This window comes from Sebastes umbrosus, chromosome 4, assembly GCF_015220745.1.
Source record: "Sebastes umbrosus isolate fSebUmb1 chromosome 4, fSebUmb1.pri, whole genome shotgun sequence".
NCBI lineage: Eukaryota > Metazoa > Chordata > Actinopteri > Perciformes > Sebastidae > Sebastes > Sebastes umbrosus.
This window is the reverse complement of record NC_051272.1, coordinates 21,257,224-21,276,473: the sequence shown is the minus strand read 5'-3', so window position 1 is coordinate 21,276,473 and position 19,250 is coordinate 21,257,224. Positions and strand designations below refer to the sequence as shown.

The 19,250-nt window shown below is 37.7% G+C and overlaps 1 protein-coding gene, 1 long non-coding RNA gene and 1 other non-coding gene across 3 annotated transcripts; 1 reads left to right on the top strand and 2 right to left on the bottom strand.

Moving 5' to 3' along the window:
* Nucleotides 1-1,876: 1,876 nt before the first annotated feature.
* LOC119486103 lies at nt 1,877-18,223 on the bottom strand. Its single transcript, XR_005206457.1, has 4 exons — nt 18,093-18,223; nt 9,538-9,706; nt 2,307-2,453; nt 1,877-2,222 (listed from the first exon to the last, which is right to left on the bottom strand). It is a non-coding gene; the product is annotated as an uncharacterized LOC119486103 (long non-coding RNA).
* On the top strand, nt 5,086-14,050 carry hal (histidine ammonia-lyase). The gene is made up of 20 exons (XM_037765964.1): nt 5,086-5,373; nt 6,683-6,743; nt 7,019-7,046; nt 7,133-7,207; nt 7,296-7,368; nt 7,485-7,551; nt 7,650-7,687; nt 7,789-7,914; nt 8,055-8,194; nt 8,372-8,419; nt 9,331-9,478; nt 9,596-9,691; nt 10,133-10,191; nt 10,440-10,520; nt 10,699-10,764; nt 10,843-11,008; nt 11,264-11,398; nt 12,977-13,085; nt 13,207-13,276; nt 13,435-14,050. Exons 1-20 carry the CDS (start codon nt 5,127-5,129, stop codon nt 13,564-13,566), a joined length of 1,965 nt encoding a protein of 654 aa, XP_037621892.1. The 5' UTR covers nt 5,086-5,126; the 3' UTR covers nt 13,567-14,050.
* On the bottom strand, nt 17,753-17,840 carry trnay-gua. The gene is given in 2 exon segments: nt 17,753-17,788; nt 17,804-17,840. It is a non-coding gene; the product is annotated as a tRNA-Tyr (tRNA).
* Nucleotides 18,224-19,250: the final 1,027 nt, after the last annotated feature.

Here is a 19,250-nt window from a genome sequence, read left to right as displayed (position 1 = left end):
TACATTCACCAGATATTTTCAGAGCTACTAACTCTTCTGCAGTGTGTAGTGAGCGCGCATGCACGTCTAGAGGTGGAGCGAGACAGCGAGAACACGCCCGGTGTGAGTGAAGGCAAGAAGGCAGCGGAGCAGAGACTCCGGCCACACGCGAGCGCGCATATGCGAGCGCGTGCATGGGATCCCGACCCGGTAGATTTATACATGTAAAAAGTTACAAACAGTCCCTTTAAAGTCAAAACTGCTCCACCAAATGAAAATCTACTTAAAGATTGTAGGTCAACCCCTTGAGAAATTCTATGAATCAGCCTATCATAATAACATATTAAGGCTGGCTAACACCATCGTCTCTGACCCCAACCATGTTTTGAACAGTGAATATGAATTGTTACCATCAAATCGGAGACACAGGGTTCGACGATTTAATAAGGTTAGACTGAAGCACTCTTTTGTACACCAGTCAATCCTAAAACTAAATATGGAGCCTAATCCCAGATCAAATGTATGTTGAAGGGCCCTGAATATTGTCTTCTGTGATTATAATGTTTAAATGTACGTATCCTTGTTTGTTGTCTTTGTCCTTTTAGTGATGTTGCAAATGGAGCTGCTGTGATGCAAAACAAATTTCAGACCTGTCTGACAATAAAGTATTATCGTATCGTATTATCGTATCCGCAGTATAGTGGAAAAGTTTTCCAATCTTTCATAAATGTAAATTTGCGAGAGTTAAACCTCACTTTATTGTTTTCAAGAAAGCAATGGAACTATATATATATATATATTCAGACAATAACTTTGGTAAAAAAAACAAAAAGATAACTAAAACGGCGAGATTGTGCTCCCATTTTAATATTTTTAACTTAAAGGTCCCATATCGTGCTCATTTTCAGGTTCATGCTTGTATTTTGTATTTCTACTAGAAAATGTTTACATGCTGTAATGTTAAAAAAAAAACTTTATTTTCCTCATTCTGTCTGCTTGAATATGTCTGTATTTACCCTCTGTCTGAAACGCTCCATTTTAGCGCATTTTGACGGAATTGCAACGGAATTGCGTTGCTAGGCAACAGCTTGGGTCCATGTGTACTTCTTCTACACTGCAACCAGGAAATAAACTGGGACACATTTAGATTGTTTACATTTAAAATTGTATCAAGGGTCTAAATATTATATATTCATCACTTATCACTTAAGCCTGCTTTATAATAAAAAAAAACATGAAAATCTAAAAACAACAAGATCCTTGTGGAACTTTTGGAGGTTTTTCAATAATGAAACTGTGGAGGAACCTCTTAAGGTGCTTTGAGGAACCTTCAAAAAAAGGTTCAAGGTTCATTCTGATAGGTGAGGATGCCCTAATTTATCCCAGATGCACACTGAATATAAAAAGCCAGGGCTGCCTTCAAAAGGTGATCGTGAAGCAAGCAAACTTCCAAGTGTACCAAGTGAGCGCATTTTTACCTCCACCAAGGCCGAAGGCCTAGAAAGGAGGTTATGTTTTCACCGGCATTGGTTTGTTTGTTTGTTGGTTTGTCCATTTGGACGATAACTAAAAAAGTCTGTGGTGGATTTGAATGAAAGTTTTTGGAGGGGTGGGGTGTGGCACAATGAACAATCCATTCGATTTTGGTGGCAATCCGGATCATGATCCGGCTTCGGGAATTCATTTTTTATAACTCTGCTCAGACTGTGCATTAACACCACAGGCCACCACAGGGGGGCAGCGACGTACATGAAACCTGCCTTGGTGGAGGTCTGCACTCTACGAGTGCACTTCTATTTTAAAGGGAGTTCAAGCACCAACTTTGCATCCGTCTTTCTTGCAATACAGCAATTTCCAAAGGCAATTCGTCAGCGCATCTGATTTGGAAGTTACCTGATCATGTTTACCACATGAACAGCGTTTTTGGCAGTAAGTTATATTGTTCATCCAATTATATGCAATAAGAAATTATAGAAATATATTATTTGCAAGACTGATAAGCAAAAGAAAGTCCCACAATTTCCAGTAGGCATGATGGGACTAATGTATTTCTGTACTCACCTATCCAAATAAACCACACCAAAGGAGTAATACACTCCACAGTTCCATTAAAACAAACAAAACACAGCAGGTATACAAGAGCCCTACCTATGAAGGACTGCTGGTGCTCTTACCTTCAGGAGCAACTGGATTTCCATTGAAGAGGTAGGGGAGCGGGAGTATTGCAGCATCAACGTCGAGTCCTAAAGGGAAAACAAACTTGGATTAGTTTTCATAGCAATGATGGCAAACTTTATTTCAAGAACCTCAAATAAAATTCTAAGTACCTTTGTATGTCTCCTCACATTCCTGGCTGAGTGCTCTCTGGTACCGGGGTACAATCTCCTCCTTTTGGCCTCTGCAACTATTTTCTCTGCTGCTTTTCCAGTGACCGCTACATCAACATTTTAGATGTGCCACATTTCAGAGGAAATCTAAAAGACGAATATTTACATACATTACAAATTTACTGATACATACATTGATATTTTTAATTTTTAAATTTTTTTTGATAGATATTTTAAGTTTGGTTTTTAAGCATTTTTGCCTTTATTTGATAATAGGGACAATAGAAAGAGCAAAGGGGGATGACATGCAACAAAGATCAATCAGTTTAGACTGAACAAATAAACTCTTGTTCCTCCGTTTGTTAAATCAGAATATTACACGGCTGTGTTGAATACTCGATTCTGATTGGTCAATTGCTGCGTTCTGCTGTCTGTAATTTCTCTATATCAGACCTTTGCTACGTATAACAGACCGTTGCTATGGGCGCAGCTCTGATGTCGGATTGTGGGTGACCGTTTTTGTGACAAAAAATATTAATTTCTTAAGTAAGAAGCCGTGTAATAAGCGGGATAATGTACAGCTAGCGGGTCATTTTTGTGAAAGAATCCCCTTCAGGGCGATGAGAGACCTGTCAGGGATTCTTTCAATGATCTACATTATCCCTTACGTATGGGCTCTCAGGAGTCCAGAGGTAACGTTACACAGAAGACCTGACGTAATACACGCAGATAGTGTGTTTTAAGCCTGTGTAGGTCAAGCGGTCGATGAGGAAGTGTGTTATGACATTTATTGATTGACTGAATGTTTGTTTTGTAATAGGTTTTGTAAACAGTATTTGCTCAGTGATGCAAGGGACATTTTTACAGAAATCTGACAAAGCAAACCTAATCTCATCAAAAACACTAATTTGGAATAAGTTAAACATTTGGTATGTAGTTATGGTCAGGATAATATTGTCAGCATTTTTGTTAATAAATGAAATGTGATTCTTAAGAAAGCTGCTCAGGTTTTATCGGCACATGTAAGCCTTTATTTGCTACCAAACAGTGGTGTACAAAACACTATGTCGGTCGGAGGTGAACTGCATCAAATTCCAATGTTTGAATCAGTTTAAACAAATAAAGAAAACTGCAAAAGCCTTTTGAATTTTAGGTAATTTTTGTGAGCTCCATTCTGCAGAGAAAAATAGGAGGAACGATTGTAAATTGTAAATAATGACTGTAAATATATGTCATTCTTTGAGTGCCTTAGTGCAAGGACATGTTTAATAATTGTTACATGAATTATTTAAGCTATTTTTTACAGCTTACATTCATTGAGCACTTTTTGGGAGAATTGATTTTATTTCTAATCAAGTTAAATTGTGGGTAGAATGTGAGATTTAGATGATGCTTTTAATCATAAAATTGTTGCACCCCTACCACCTAACATGTTGAATCAACAACTAACTGAGTTGCAAATGTTCATAATATTGTGTCCACCTCCTATAACATTTACAAGCACTCAAAATGTTTGACAAGTGAAGGCATCAGTAGTAATAGGGTAGTCCAGGGGTCAGCAACCTGCGGCTCCGGAGCCACATGTGGCTCTTTAGCTCCTCTCCAGTGGCTCCCTGTGGATTTATAAAAATGGAAATGAATAACTGTTTTTTTGTTTACATTTTCATTTTTATTTATCATTGTTGTAGGTCTATGGTACGACGGTACGACAGAGTATTAGGGCCACATTGAGGAAAAATAAATAAATCTGAGATTTCGAGAATAAAGTCATAATATTAAGAGAATAAAGTCATAAATTTACACGAAAAAAAGTCCTAATATTCTGAAAATAAAGTCAAAGGTTTACAAGAAAAAAAGTTGTTATACTATGAGAATAAAGTCATAATATTAAGAGAATAAAGTCATAAATTTACACGAAAAAAAGTCCTAATATTCTGAAAATAAAGTCAAAGGTTTACAAGAAAAAAAGTTGTTATACTATGAGAATAAAGTCATAATATTATAAAGTATTAATTTTACGTGTTATTTTAATTTTTCCTCGTAAAATTATGACTTTTGTTTCGCGTAAAATTACGACTTTTTTCTCGTTAAGTAATGCCTTTATTCTCATAATATTAAGACTTTTTTTCTCGTAAAGTTATGAATTTTTTCTTGTAATATTATGACTTTATTCTGTAAATCTTAGATGTTTTTCCCTCAATGTGGCCCTAATACTCCGTAGTACATTGCACTGTGGCCCTCACTGCATTAGACTTATATACTATACTTAGACTGTGTTACCTTCATCACAATGCTCAAATGTTTTGCGGCTCCAGACAGATTTTTTATTTATTTTTTTGTCTAAAATGGCTCTTTTGATAGTAAAGGTTGCTGACCCCTGGGGTAGGCTCTCTCTCTTCAGATTAATCTGTGATTACATTTTGAGAATGTTTCACTTGATTTTGTTGTTGCTAGTAAAACAATAATTGGTTCGGTTGTTACACAATATTGGCTATGTGTCAACCAGTATATATATGTAAAAAAAAAGTCAGCAGACTCATCACGTTTCCTTCAAACGCCTGAACGCTTCCATGTTTTTTCGCAGTCGTTTCTATCACGTGAACGCATTTGGGTCAATATGTCCCAACATGTATGTGACTGTGGAGCAGTGTGGCCTTTAGAGGTCAGTGGAGGTCAGTGGTCTCCAGTGGTGTGGCACAGCAGCCAGGCGTGGCTCCCGAGCGGAGCGTCTGATTGGCGGCTGAGCGTTAGGTGTCTGGGTGGTACCTCCGAGGAGCGTCTAGCAGCGCTCACTGCAGCAGAGTCTGAAGCTGAAGCGCAATGCCTCGTTTTACTGTCCACATCCGAGATGAGTGGCTGGCGGTGCCATGCCGGGACACCACCAACACCATCCAGTGGCTCGGACACGAAGCTCTCAAACGGTACATGAAGAACAAACCGGACAACGGTGGCATCAAGGTCGTGAAGGACACTCGGTTTAGGGTGCGCAGGTGTCAGGGTCTGGGTCTGCTGGACGCGGACGACACCGTCGAGGATGTGCTGGAGGATAATGACTTTGTCGAGCTGGGTAAGTGACTGTATGCATATATAAAAGTGACTGTATGCATATCAAAAAGAGACTGTATGCATATCAAAAAGAGACTGTATGCATATAAAAAAGTGACTGTATGCATATCAAAAAGAGACTGTATGCATATCAAAAAGAGACTGTATGCATATCAAAAAGAGACTGTATGCATATAAAAAAGTGACTGTATACATATAAAAAAGGTATGCATATAAAAAAAGTGACTATGCATATAAAAAAGTGACTGTATGCATATAAAAAGTGACTATGCATATAAAAACGTGACTGTATGCATTTAAAAAAGTGACTATGCATATAAAAAAGTGACTGTATGCATATAAAAGTGACTATGCATATAAAAAAGTGACTGTATGCATATAAAAAGTGACTATGCATATAAAAAAGTGACTATATACATATAAAAAAAGTGACCGTATATAAAAAAAGTGACTGTATGCATATACAAAAGTGACTATATATATATATATATATATATATAAAAAAGTGACTGTATATCAAAAACTGACTGTATGCATATGAAAAAGTGACTATATATATATATATAAAAAAAGTGACTGTATGCATATAAAAAAGTGACTATATATAAAAAAGTGACTGTATGCATATAAAAAGTGACGCATATAAAAAAGTGACTGTATGCATATAAAAAGTGACTATGCATATAAAAAAGTGACTGTATGCATTTAAAAAAGTGACTATGCATATAAAAAAGTGACTGTATGCATATAAAAGTGACTATGCATATAAAAAAGTGACTGTATGCATATAAAAAGTGACTATGCATATAAAAAAGTGACTATATACATATAAAAAAAGTGACCGTATATAAAAAAGTGACTGTATGCATATACAAAAGTGACTATATATATATATAAAAAAGTGACTGTATATCAAAAACTGACTGTATGCATATGAAAAAGTGACTATATATATATATATATATATATAAAAAAAGTGACTGTATGCATATAAAAAAGTGACTATATATAAAAAAGTGACTGTATGCATATAAAAAGTGACGCATATAAAAAAGTGACTGTATGCATATAAAAAGTGACTGTATGCATATAAAAAAGTGACGCATATAAAAAATTGACTGTATGCATTTATAAAATATAAGAAATGTATAGGCATTGCAGTTTGGGGTCCAGTTTTTGCCACTAGTTGTGCGTAACTGTGCATGTTTAGTTATGTGCCAATGATACAAGACATTTAATAAAGTTACATTATCTACCAATAAGAGGAAATGTGTACAATGTGTATTATTATTATTATCCTGTTCTTACAGCTATTGAAGGCGACACCATGTCTCCTGACTTTATCCCGTATGAGCCTGGAGTTTCTCATCTGTATCCTTAAACATGTGTGCCATATTAATTATTGTGGGTACTTGGGTACTATAGTTACTAGGTACTAAATCCAATTTATTGAATTAGTTTTTAATTTTGTTTATGCATGTACATTGTTTTCAATTGTGGGTAACACTGACTGAAAGAATAAAATAAATCTCAGTCATATATTTAATAAAAAACATTTTGTAATTATCATTTCTGTAATAAAATAACAGTATAGGGCAACGTTTTATTTGGCTGAATGTTATCCTTAATTAAACTATGTAAAATAGCACAGCAGCATACAAAGAATCCAGAGAGGTAAGTGTTTATTTTACCGATTCTCTATTCAAATTTAAAACCTATTTTACCGACTACTTCTGTGTAACGCGGCTCTCCTTGTGCAGTTTATTGCCTTGGATGGCAACAGCCTGTCATCGACAGATCTGGTCAACTTAGGAAGGGGACTCTACAAGATAAAGGTAATGATCAACAAATTGTATTTGTTGTCACGGCTGGACAGTGTAATCTTTGACTTATCGTAATCATTACCTTTACTAACATTTTCAGCTGACTATTGAGGCAGAAAAAAAAGTTGTGCAATCCAGAGAGCTTTTGGACACCATCGTCAAAGAAAACAAAGGTAGGACAAAGACCTTAAATGCATTAATCTTACGGTTATCCAGCTACTGCAAAAATGCAGTATTTCATCAATGATCCCATGTATTGAGTTCTCTGTATCTCTCTGTGTTCCTCCAGTTGTCTATGGAATCACAACAGGTTTTGGCAAATTTGCCCGAACAGTCATTCCTGTCAGCAAGCTCAAGTAAAGACAATATTTTACTGTCCGTTTTCTTTGTCAGAGTTAGATCTTCTGTTGGAGAATAAGCTGTTTTTATGTGTTGATTTGTGCTTGTCCCGCAGGGAGCTGCAGGAGAACTTGGTGCGGTCACACTCCGCAGGTAATAAAGCTCTCTGTAAAGATCAATTTTTAGTCTAGAATTTAAAATTTCAAGATATTCAGTGCTAGGTTTTGCCATTAATGTTATGCTATGTTGTGTAGGTGTGGGGAACCCGCTAAGCCCAGAAAGGACCCGCATGCTGCTCGCTCTGAGGATCAATGTTCTGGCCAAAGGGCACAGTGGAATTTCTCCGGAAACGCTTCATGCCATGATCCAAGCCTTCAACGGTCAGCCACCGGCCGCACTTTACCTTATCTGACCTGACATATCAGCTGCAGTGGATGGCTGATAACGTCCTTTAGGGATCAGTATTGGGGAAGCTGACTGTTGTATGACTAATAATCTCCAACCTACTCTGCCTCTGCAGCTTCTTGCCTCTCCTTCGTCCCAGAGAAGGGAACAGTGGGCGCTAGTGGAGACCTGGCACCCCTTTCTCACCTGGCCCTGGGGCTGATGGGAGAGGGTAAAATGTGGTCTCCCAAGAGCGGATGGGCAGATGCCAAATATGTAAGATCCTGTCATAATTACTATTCCATGGTTGTACAACAATGACTTGCATAATGCTGCAGGAATGTGCCTTTTGCTTGTAACAGTGACAGGTTGCAAGGTCCAGTAGGAAAACATGTTTGCTTTTTGATGACCTTTGACCTTTTACATGTTTTTTCTCCTTTCATTTGTGGCCAGGTCCTGGAGGCCCATGGACTGAAGCCAATATCACTAAAGCCTAAAGAGGTAATGTTTAAAACCAACCATGCTCTCTCATATTTGATTTGCCTGCACTAAAGACCCGACCCAGGGTTCACTGGCAATACATTGTGCTTTCTCCTCAAGGACAGAATTTAGAAGAACAATAAGTGATCATATTTACAATTATACAAACAACAAATATAGTGCATACTACATTGTATTCTCCTAGTGGCTCTTCAAAGGACCAATATGTCTACTGCAATAAATCATAAAATCACCATGATATTGCTTTATTAAAATTGCTGGGAGCTACCAATGTAGTGGGCGGATCCCGTTTTCTTGCCTTGTGTTGATCCAGCACCTGTAAAAACCTTTCGGATGTGCATACCCCACAGCTTTTTTTAATCAGAGGTTAAGGAAACATGGAAAATTGAAATATTGGCTTCTCCGACAACAACGTTACAGCCAGTATGTTCTCCTTTGAAATTTCCATTCCGGTCCAGAACGTCTGTTTTTGTTTTGGCCGGTGTGATCCTGTCCACGGCACATTTCGACACCCCGCTGCCACATATGAAACTAATTGGCACACAAACAGCCTTCTGCAGCCATGAAAGCAAGCTAACAACAGAGATAATGTTAACGTTAGATTCTACCAAACCTGAAAAGCCTCAGCACATCTCTGTGTGATCCGTGTGCAGCTCAGTTATCAAGGGAGCGAGTATTTGAAACACACAGCCGGTGAAGTGATTCCGACTCCTGCTGGTGGCCAGAGGCCAACGCCGTTACGCTAACACACGCTAACTGCTATCAGTCACACCAGAGAGGAGCGTACGGGCCATGGCTCCAATGTTTTGAATTTGGACTGCGCTACCCATTTTAAACGATAGTTGTCAGTGCTACATATTGGTCCTTTAAAGTGGAAAATATGTCCATCTCATTCTGTCTTTCCCTAACAGGGTCTTGCTCTGATCAACGGGACCCAGATGATCACCTCTCTGGGGGCTGAGGCCGTGGAGCGAGCCCAGGCGATTGCTCGCCAGGCAGACATCATTGCTGCTTTGACCCTGGAGGTGCTAAAGGGAACCACCAAGGCCTTTGACAGTGGTGAGCAGCAGCAGTCGTGGTGGTGAACAAAAATCACAAAAATAGATTGAAATATTTACCGCAAACTTGAAGATTCTGTATCCGTTCCATCCTTCATTTTCTGGTGTCTTCCTGCAGACATTCATAGGCTGCGGCCCCACCCCGGACAGATCGAGGTGGCCCTACGCTTCCGCTCGCTGCTGGACTCTGATCACCATCCATCCGAGATTGCAGGTCAGAAGACATATTCTAAAACAGACAAGTAGCACAACATTATATAATAAGTTATTGTAATACACTTAACATCTGGGCAGCACTGTGTCCTCACAGCAAGAAGTGTGTCCTGTGTTCAAATGTCAAATGGCCCTGTAAGCCATCTTTGGCTTACAGGGCTACAACGAGTGGAGTTTGCATGTCACATGTTTGTGGGGGCTTCCTCCCAACCAAAATACAAACATCTGTAAGGAATATTTCTACCACTGGTTTGAGAGCTGGAGCACTGCGGCTGCACAGCTGCTCCACAGCTCATAAATAGTTAGAATGGTTCAAATGCAAAGGGCGTATCTCCCCAGACGGATTAATAAAAGTATAGCTTTTGGTAATATTATGCCTGCATTTCCCTGTTAAGCACGTAGTACTTAATGTGTGTCATCTGGTGTTGGCATGTTTTTCCAGAGAGCCACCGGTTCTGTGACAGAGTCCAGGATGCCTACACCATGCGATGCTGTCCTCAGGTAACCTCAAGTCAAGTTTATTTATACATCCCAAAATCATAAGTTTCTCCCTCAGGACTGAACAGTTTGTATACCCTCGATCCTTACACTTTCAATTTGGGAAAAACTCTGTGGTGGATTCTCTCGTGGTAGATTCAATGAATGATAGTCCTGAAGCAGAGCATTCAGATTTTTTGAATTGGGAGTAGGACTGTGCTTGAAATGTTGTTCAACGGTTTCTGAGCATGCCTTTTCATTTCTGTACACAGGTTCATGGAATCACCGTTGACACAATAAAATTTGTCCAGAACATCATCAATACAGAAATCAACAGCGCCACTGACAATCCTGTATCCTTCCCCGGCATAAAGACCAGAAAACTAATCCATTATGTGAATCTAGATGTGCCACTTTTGTCTCTCAAAACTGTAAATTGGTTCAACCACAAATTCTAGGTTCTGCCACAAATTATGTACTGGATTTTATTGTAAATCAGAGGTGATTTATTTTTCTTAACGGCCATACAAGATGGTATTTGCAGAAAGAGGTGAGACCATTTCAGGGGGGAATTTCCATGGCGAATACCCAGCTAAGGTATGCATGTTTGTGAAACATTTTTTGGGTATTTCTATTTTTTCGTCCTGTTTTTCATTGCCCTTTCCTTTCTTTTAGGCTCTGGACTTTTTAGCCATTGCAGTCCATGAGCTGGCCTCCATCAGTGAGAGGAGGATTGAAAGGTTGTGTAACCCGTCTCTGAGCGAGCTGCCAGCCTTCCTCGTCAACGAGGGAGGACTCAATTCAGGCTTCATGATTGCTCATTGCACCGCTGCTGCCTTGGGTTAGTGTGCAAAAAAATTAAATAAAATGTAATATTAACAACAGTAAAGTTAATTATATGCTACTTTATGTTGAATAAAATAGATTTTTGTCGGTAAAATTAAATTGGTTTTAATATTGAATGATGAATTTCAGGTAGAATAACACCAATATATATATGTGTGGCATTTTATCATATTTATCTGTATTTATGCCCCTTTGTACTCAATGTTTTAGCATGAATTTTAACTCTAATCTTCCTTTTTGTACTGTCTAGTTTCAGAGAATAAAGTTTTGTGTCATCCATCGTCTGTGGACTCCTTGTCCACCAGTGCTGCCACAGAGGACCATGTGTCCATGGGAGGCTGGGCTGCCAGGAAGGCCCTGAGGGTCGTGGAGCATGTGGAGCAAGGTAAGCCTTTTTTTTAAATCCAGGAATGATTGGATTATTGCTCCTATTAATATTTTAAAAACATCCTATTACTGTAATTGTGAGGCGTAGATATGGGCATAAAATTGTTAAACACAGAGATGCAGTGATTACACTAACAAAATACAAATAAATCTAATGTAGGTACTCTGGACTTCAAATCAACTGCATCAAATAAATGAACCAGTCAAAAGGCCAAAATGACTGAAACACCAATGGAAAAATGGCTAACTTTAAAGCGATAAAATCAGTTAAACAAACTGCGATATAGTTCAATTGTATACAGTTCAATGATCAGCACTTTTTAAAAAGATCCAATAACCACTTAACTTTAAGTAAGCTTTGCAAGCAACAAGCAGCAGCGTATACAGTATAGGACTGCACAATATATAATTTTATCGTCATCACAATGTTAACTTGCTTGATAAATGCATCGCAAAGGACTGTGATATTGAATGGATATAGGGGTTGACTATTAAACTATAGGTAAAAAAACAACAACAACTAAATCAATCACTTATTTTTTTGTGGAAAAATACGTGTTGGAATAGACTGAAAAGCTAAAATCAACAGCTTATTCTGACTATTAAAAGTGGTAGTGGATCTTTAATGGTATTGGAGGAGTACTGTGAGTTGAGTCCAGTGGCTGCTCTATATGGACATATAATATCTAGTTTACATGATACTCTTATGATTTTTAAAATGATAGGATTACAATCGACACTTTGCTAAACTAATTCAAGGATTGGATGAACTGAAGCATCTTCATTGGGCTCCACAAATCTCTCCTGAAAGCTGCAGTGGGTAGAATTGAAGCAAATATAATTAAAAAAAGTTATTTTTATAAAACAGTCATTATACTGTATCCTGACAGTAGTGCATGAGACGGGTAAACTGAAAAAAATCTCCGGTGTCCTCCAGTGCTCCTAATGGCATCTGCAAGATTTCACAGACTGGAGGAAAACAACCAATCAGAGCCGAGCTGGAGCCTGCCATCTCTGAGCAGCTGTAAATCACTCATGAACTCCGATCAAACGGTCAAACAAGGCAGCGCTAATCAAATATGAATCAGTATTCTGTTACTGTAATGCCTATTTCTCACCTCAAATGTTTTCAGAAACATCTTGTAGTGTACTGTTTAGCTGTAAAATGACAAGAGTTGTTGAGATCTCTTGAGGAAATATGAAGCACCGCCCACCAGCCGGAGCAAACTTTCTCATTTTACAGCTAAACAGTATGCTACGAGATGATTCTAAAAACATTTGAGGTGAGAAATAGGCATTACAGTAACAGAATATTGATTCATATTTGAATCATGTTATATAATCCACTGTAATGTGTTCAGTATGCAGTGCTGACTAGACGCACTGTTACCTTACTGCAAACACTGGATTGTCATTTAACACGCCAAAAGTAGTGACATCAGATGTTATGTAATGTTTTAATTTTGTGACTGAAATAAATAATACTAAAAAGAGGACTAACCTAAATAAGACATTTTTAAAACTCAAAAAGTGATTATGCATTTTGTCAGATCTAACGTCTGTTTCTTGTGATCAGTTCTTGCTATAGAGCTGTTGGCAGCCTGTCAGGGCATCGAGTTCCTCCGCCCACTTAAAACCACCACTCCGCTGGAGAAGGTCTATGAACTTGTGCGCAGTTTGGTCAAGTAAGTCAAACAGATGTGGTACACAAGATACACAACTTTCAGTCCACTGAAATGATGTACAGGAAAGTTAATATTTATCCACTGTTCAACTTCTGACTCTCAACTATTCTACCATTAACAGACCGTGGATCAAAGACAGATTCATGTCTCCAGACATTGAAGCCGTTCACCGTCTTCTACTTGACCAGAAGGCAAGTGATAAAACTTACGGAGGAAGTAATGCTAATTCTTACTGTGGCTGTTAAATGTGTCCAATCTACTGTATATCTACATTTAAGCTCCACAGGGATGGAAATTAAAGACAAAAATGGTGATTTTTTTAAGTAACGTGTTTATATTTTTAACTCAGGTGTGGAACGTGGCCAAACCTTACATCGACAAGTATCAGACTGAGGTCATCCCTGAGTCCCGTCCCATCTCTCCTACCGCCTTCTCTCTGGAGGCTCCAGCATCTCCGAGGAAGCGTTGCCGTCATGAGTGAAAACCATTTTGTTACTTTGCAATAACTATAATTAAAAGCATAATTTATTGAGACTTGTGTGGATTTGAATGAAAACCACCTAAAATGTTTGATTGAAGATCAAAGATTGATTGGAAGATGTTTTGACCCTCGTAGACTGAATTCACACTTTGATTTCTGTCATTTTTAATCATTGAGGATATCTTGGTAACTTAATAATTGGGTATTTCTCTAGTAATTATTGGGCGTGTAGCTTGCCCTGCACCGCTGTGCACTAGAGTTGTATTTATCTACACTTTTGTTGTCCCTTTAAAATGTGCCTAATTTAGTTTTTATTGCCACATGACTACCTCAGCCATTGTACCATTTTCATATCAATTAATGATGTAGCACAAACATTACTATGATTAAATATTGTTTTCTGTAGTAATTATATGAAATCTTAAATGAATGTTATCTGTATATTTCCATTAGAGAATACAACAATAAAAGTTTCTGCTTTCTGCTTACTATTCCTATTAATATGATTATACATTTAGGGCATGTTTGTGGTTGACAGAAATTATATTGCTTATTGATACACTAACTTATTTCTGGTTTGTTATTACAGTCTGTTAAGGTTACTGTTAGTAGAAGTACTGATAGTAGTGTCTGCAATAGCAGTGATCTATCTCCTATCACTGTTCCACCGCCGATATTACCTAAGTACATTTACTCAAGTACTTAAGTATAATTTTGAGGTACTTGAGTATTTCAAATTTTTTTACTACTTTATACTTCTACTCCACTACATTTATCTGACAGCTGGAATTACTAGTTACTTTGCAGATTCAGATTTTACAAACAACCGGTGGTCAAGATATAAAATTGATACTGTGCTATAGATTAAACTATCCAACAGTATATAAAGAAGTTCAAATGTGCTCCATCTGCAGCTGTAATATATCTTTAAAAGCATAACATGATATATATTGGAGCTGCAATGATTCATTGATTAGTTGTCAACTATTAAAATTAATCGCCAAGTATTTTGATAATCGATTAATCGGTTTGAGTATTTTTTAAAGAAAAAAACAGTCAATTCTCCGAATCCAGCTTCTTGAATGTGAATATTTTCTGGTTTCTTTACTCCTCTATAACAGTAAACTGAATATCTTTGAGTTGTGGACAAATCAAGACATTTGAGGACGTCATCTTGGGCTTTGGGAAACACTGATTGACATTTTTCCCCATTTTCTGACATTTTATAGACCAAACAACTAATCGATTAATCAAGAAAATTATCAGATTAATCAACAATGAAAATTTATCATTAGCTGTAGCCCTAATATACTGAATATAATAACATAACACTCTGAAAATGACCATTCTCCCAAACAAGTATTACTTTAATACTTTTAGTATGTTTTGAGTGGTATTGCTACTTTTACTTAAGTAACATATATGAGTACTTACTTCTTCCACCACTGGGTAATGTCAGAATAAGAACCAGAAATACTTTATTGAGCTTTAATTTACAGAAAACCTATAAAAAATAGTTAAAGTAGAATGTAAACAAAACCCTGTAATATAGGAATCAAGAGCACAGCTAGTAATAATATGAATCTTTATCTAAGTGAGCATTAGCAACCCATCAAAAAAATCCAAACAATGAATATCAGCCTCACAAGGACGTCAGCTGGTTTTCTTAACCAAAAGATATTTAATCATCTTTCAGTCGAGTATCTAAGTCACATACACAATGTGTTCTTGGGTTATATATTTACATGTTTTTGTTCTCTGTGTGCTGAACCGTAGGAAGTAAGTTTAACAGAAGCTTCCTAGTCCAGTTAAACAGCACCTACCTGTCCAGGCTGAGATGCCCACACTGCCACCCTGAGGTGCTGTGATGAAACACCTGAGGCCTGTACTACGAAGCGAGTTCAACATACCCAGGGTATGTTCTCGTTATCTGGCATCACTTAACCTAACAAACGAGATCTCGCTAAACTGTACTACGAAGCTGGTTATCAACTCGGTAAATCAACCCAGGGTTTCTCAGTCTGGATATGAGCGCGTTCACATGAACGAGGAGGTGTTTGCAGCATCTGACCAATCACAGACATGAACAAGACTACTGACAGACAGGCTGATGGGCACATTTAACAAAGAGTAAACTATATTAGACAAATACGAAGAAATTAAACACTTAATCCAGGCTAAAAGTAACACAGTTGGAGCTGCCAAATGCAGGAAGGACAGCTGGTAAAAGAAAAAACTCCGGATGTGTGAATGCGTAAATTAAAGGGACTATTTGTAACTTTCAGAAATGCTTCTTAACAGCGACACCTGTGGCCGTGAAATCAACGAAAGTCAGCGTCGGGCTCGCGCTTGCTCGCTCTAAATATACCTGAACGAGCATCACTCAAAACAGTGAGGCGACACAAGTCAGCGAAAACCACAATATCACTCTATATTTCAGCTGCTTGGCAGTAGTGTTAGCTGACCAGACAAAGGTCTCTCCATGAACATGATTTAGATCTGATCCTAGTGTTGGCTTTTCCTGCCTAAGTGCAGGCTGAGGCAGCGGGGCTCTCCAGCGTGTCTGCCTGCTCTCTCCGCCCGCAGCCAGAGAGAGCAGAGGAGACACCGGCACCCGGTCGGTAATGAGAAGACAACGTAACTCTCTGTAGAGCTCCGTCACTTCACAAGACACGGAAAACCTCTGTTGGTCTGGAGGAGCTGCAGCAGTTATTTCTGCACAAACACCCCCTGTACATTCACTAGATATTCTCAGAGCTAAACTAACTCTTCTGCAGTGTGGAGTGAGCGCGCGTTCACGTCTACAGGTTGAGCGAGCTGAGCTGTCTGAGTGAAGGCGAGCAGGCAGAGGAGGAGGGTACAGCGGCTACACGCGAACGCGCATATGCAAGCGCGCATGTGTGACGACCCGCTACATTTATGCGCGTACAAAGTTACAAATAGTCCCTTTAACAGATTTATTAATTTAACGGAATACTCAAAAGTAAAATGTACTTGTCTAAATATAACTAGCGTTTACGAGAATAAGAGATGAATGGAATACACTTATTTTACCATATCATTACCATGGAGATCTACCCCGGTAAGAAGTGAACCAGCTTCGTAGTACAGGCCTCTGAGGAATATAAAGTGGCATATGTCACAAAACAGCAAAGGCAGCATTGGTCAACAATTCAAAGGTTACACAAACAACTCATCACAGATAGTAGCACAAGGGGGCAGAAGTCTGTTGTGCACATAAATAGTCCAGTCTTACAGTAAAGACTTTGTCATTGTGTGCTTAGCTTTCATATGTGTCGTTGCAATCTCACTTTTTTTCCAAAACATACCCTCAAACTAAGCTGAATTAAGTTTTCTGCACAGATTTGACTTTACTCATCATTGAATGAAGGCAAAAATGTGCTACACAAACCACAATCATACAGGCTTAAGTTCAGTACTTCCTGATTAAGCAGAGGAGTCTTTTAAAGGGGGTAACATCAGAATAAAAACATTGCCACCATTATTTCTTACAGTTCAGGCCCATGTTAGAAGTGTTTTAATCTAAATGTTCTTAAATGGCATGGCAAGCCTGCGATTGTTTCAAAACATCCATTCATCCATCTAATCTGAGCAAACCAATAATCCAATATAAAGCTGTAGCTAGTTTGCAAAGGTTACAATGATTTTTAAGTACTTTTTATTTATTTTTTTCAATATTATATTTATTGTTTTTTTGTTCATTTTGAAACAACAGAACAAACATTCACAAACGTCCCTAATAATAACATCCTCGGTACAAAGATATTTAACAAACCTAATATTAATATAAAATAAGCCAGTATAGATACAGGAAAAACATTATATACAAAAAATATTTAAGGAAAAAGAATATACACAAGTAAAAATAAATAAAAATAAAAACAATAAAATTAAATAAAATCTATTTATATATACATACATATATGTAAAGTACTTTTAGTTATTCGATGTTCATATAAACAAACCATATTATACATTTTTCAGTTAGCTTTGCAGTCTCATAAATGTATGGGTAGTCTACTCACTTTCTAGCCAGCTATCACGAGGCAGAAATGTTTGCTAGCGGGGCAAACAGTATACAAATGGTGACGATTAGATGGCGCTATGGAGCTGGCTTTATAGGTTTACGGTAAAAATTGTGAGAGAGAAAAACAAAACACTGGTCTCCTTCGAGCCGGATTCGAACCAGCGACCTAAGGATTTCAGCTTGATACCTCTACAGTCCTCCGCTCTACCAACTGAGCTATCGAAGGGACGCTGACAACCATCTTTCACACATCTATATTTAAAGCTGACCGAAATATGATGCTATTATTTTATTGAATAATCCTGATAGTTAACATCTAAACAGCATACGTGACGAGAGTGCGCTCACAAAGTAGAGCAGCAGGCAGTTGACATCCAGCTAATTGGTGCATTACCGCCAACCCACGACCGATCCTAATTACAACAAACTAACAAATACTCAGCTAGAGGTGTGAAAACTAATAAATAAGCAACATTACCTTTGTTGCCTTGTACACAGACACAGTCAGGTGTGTAACAGGTCTTGCACTGATTGCTCTCTGGAGAAGTTGAGGATTGGTGGTTTCCTCAAGCTGCACCTGAGCTGTATAATCAGGGATGGGGTTGCACTCTTTCCCTTTCTTCCTGCTGGTCCTGGGGTCAGTGTATCTTCTAAACACTGATGTATTGACAGCTACTATGTTTTTGCTCTGAAACAATTTAACAGAACAAACTCCTTTAATAGACAGGAGCAGAAGATCTCTGTAGAAAGATGCATGTTTGCCTACAAATGATGCTAATGTATACATCCCATGTGTCTTGTTCTAGTGATTAGAACAAGACATTTCTAGAAAACAGGCTTATATTTTTAATTTAATTTATATTTTGTTTGTGGGATGAGCATTAAGGAGCTTGAGGATGACTTGTATTTCTTTGATTTGTCTAAAAACCCAACAATTTATATTTATGAATGTCATTTCTATTGACCAAATTACTGCATTGTTCCTTCTTTCAAGCTAAATCCAACTTTAACCACTAGGTGGCAATATCACACCATTTTCTCCTTGAATCAACACACCTACTATATAACAATAATAATAATAATAATAATAAAAATAATAATAATAATCAAAATAATAATAATAATCAGAATCATAACAGTAATAAATTTAATTTATACAGCACACTTTAAAATACAACAAAAATCTCAAGGTGGTCCACATAAAGGGGAAAACAATCATAATACAGCGTTAAACATTTACACAAAAAGTGTGATTAAAATTGTTAAAAGGGGATAAATAAAATCACACAATATAAGCTATGTAATTACTTACTTGAGAAAAATAAAATTTTGGGTCAGGGCAAATCATTTCCTGTTTTGAAGTTCGCTTGGTTTTTTAAATTTATAGCGTGTGCTTCATTTCAGGACCTTGCCAGTGGTTTGAGTATCAGGACAGGTTTACCAGATAAATGCATGTAATGAGGATTTTTCAGGTGTTGTATCACAATCCTCTTATGTTTTTGTCACAATGACAGATCAGCCTCCAACGTCTGCCGTAATGTGATTGCTGTTAGTTTGGCCATGAATCTCTGAAACAATAAGAAAGTAAGAAAGTATACTTTATTAATCCTTCAAGGGGAAATTCAATTTCAAACAG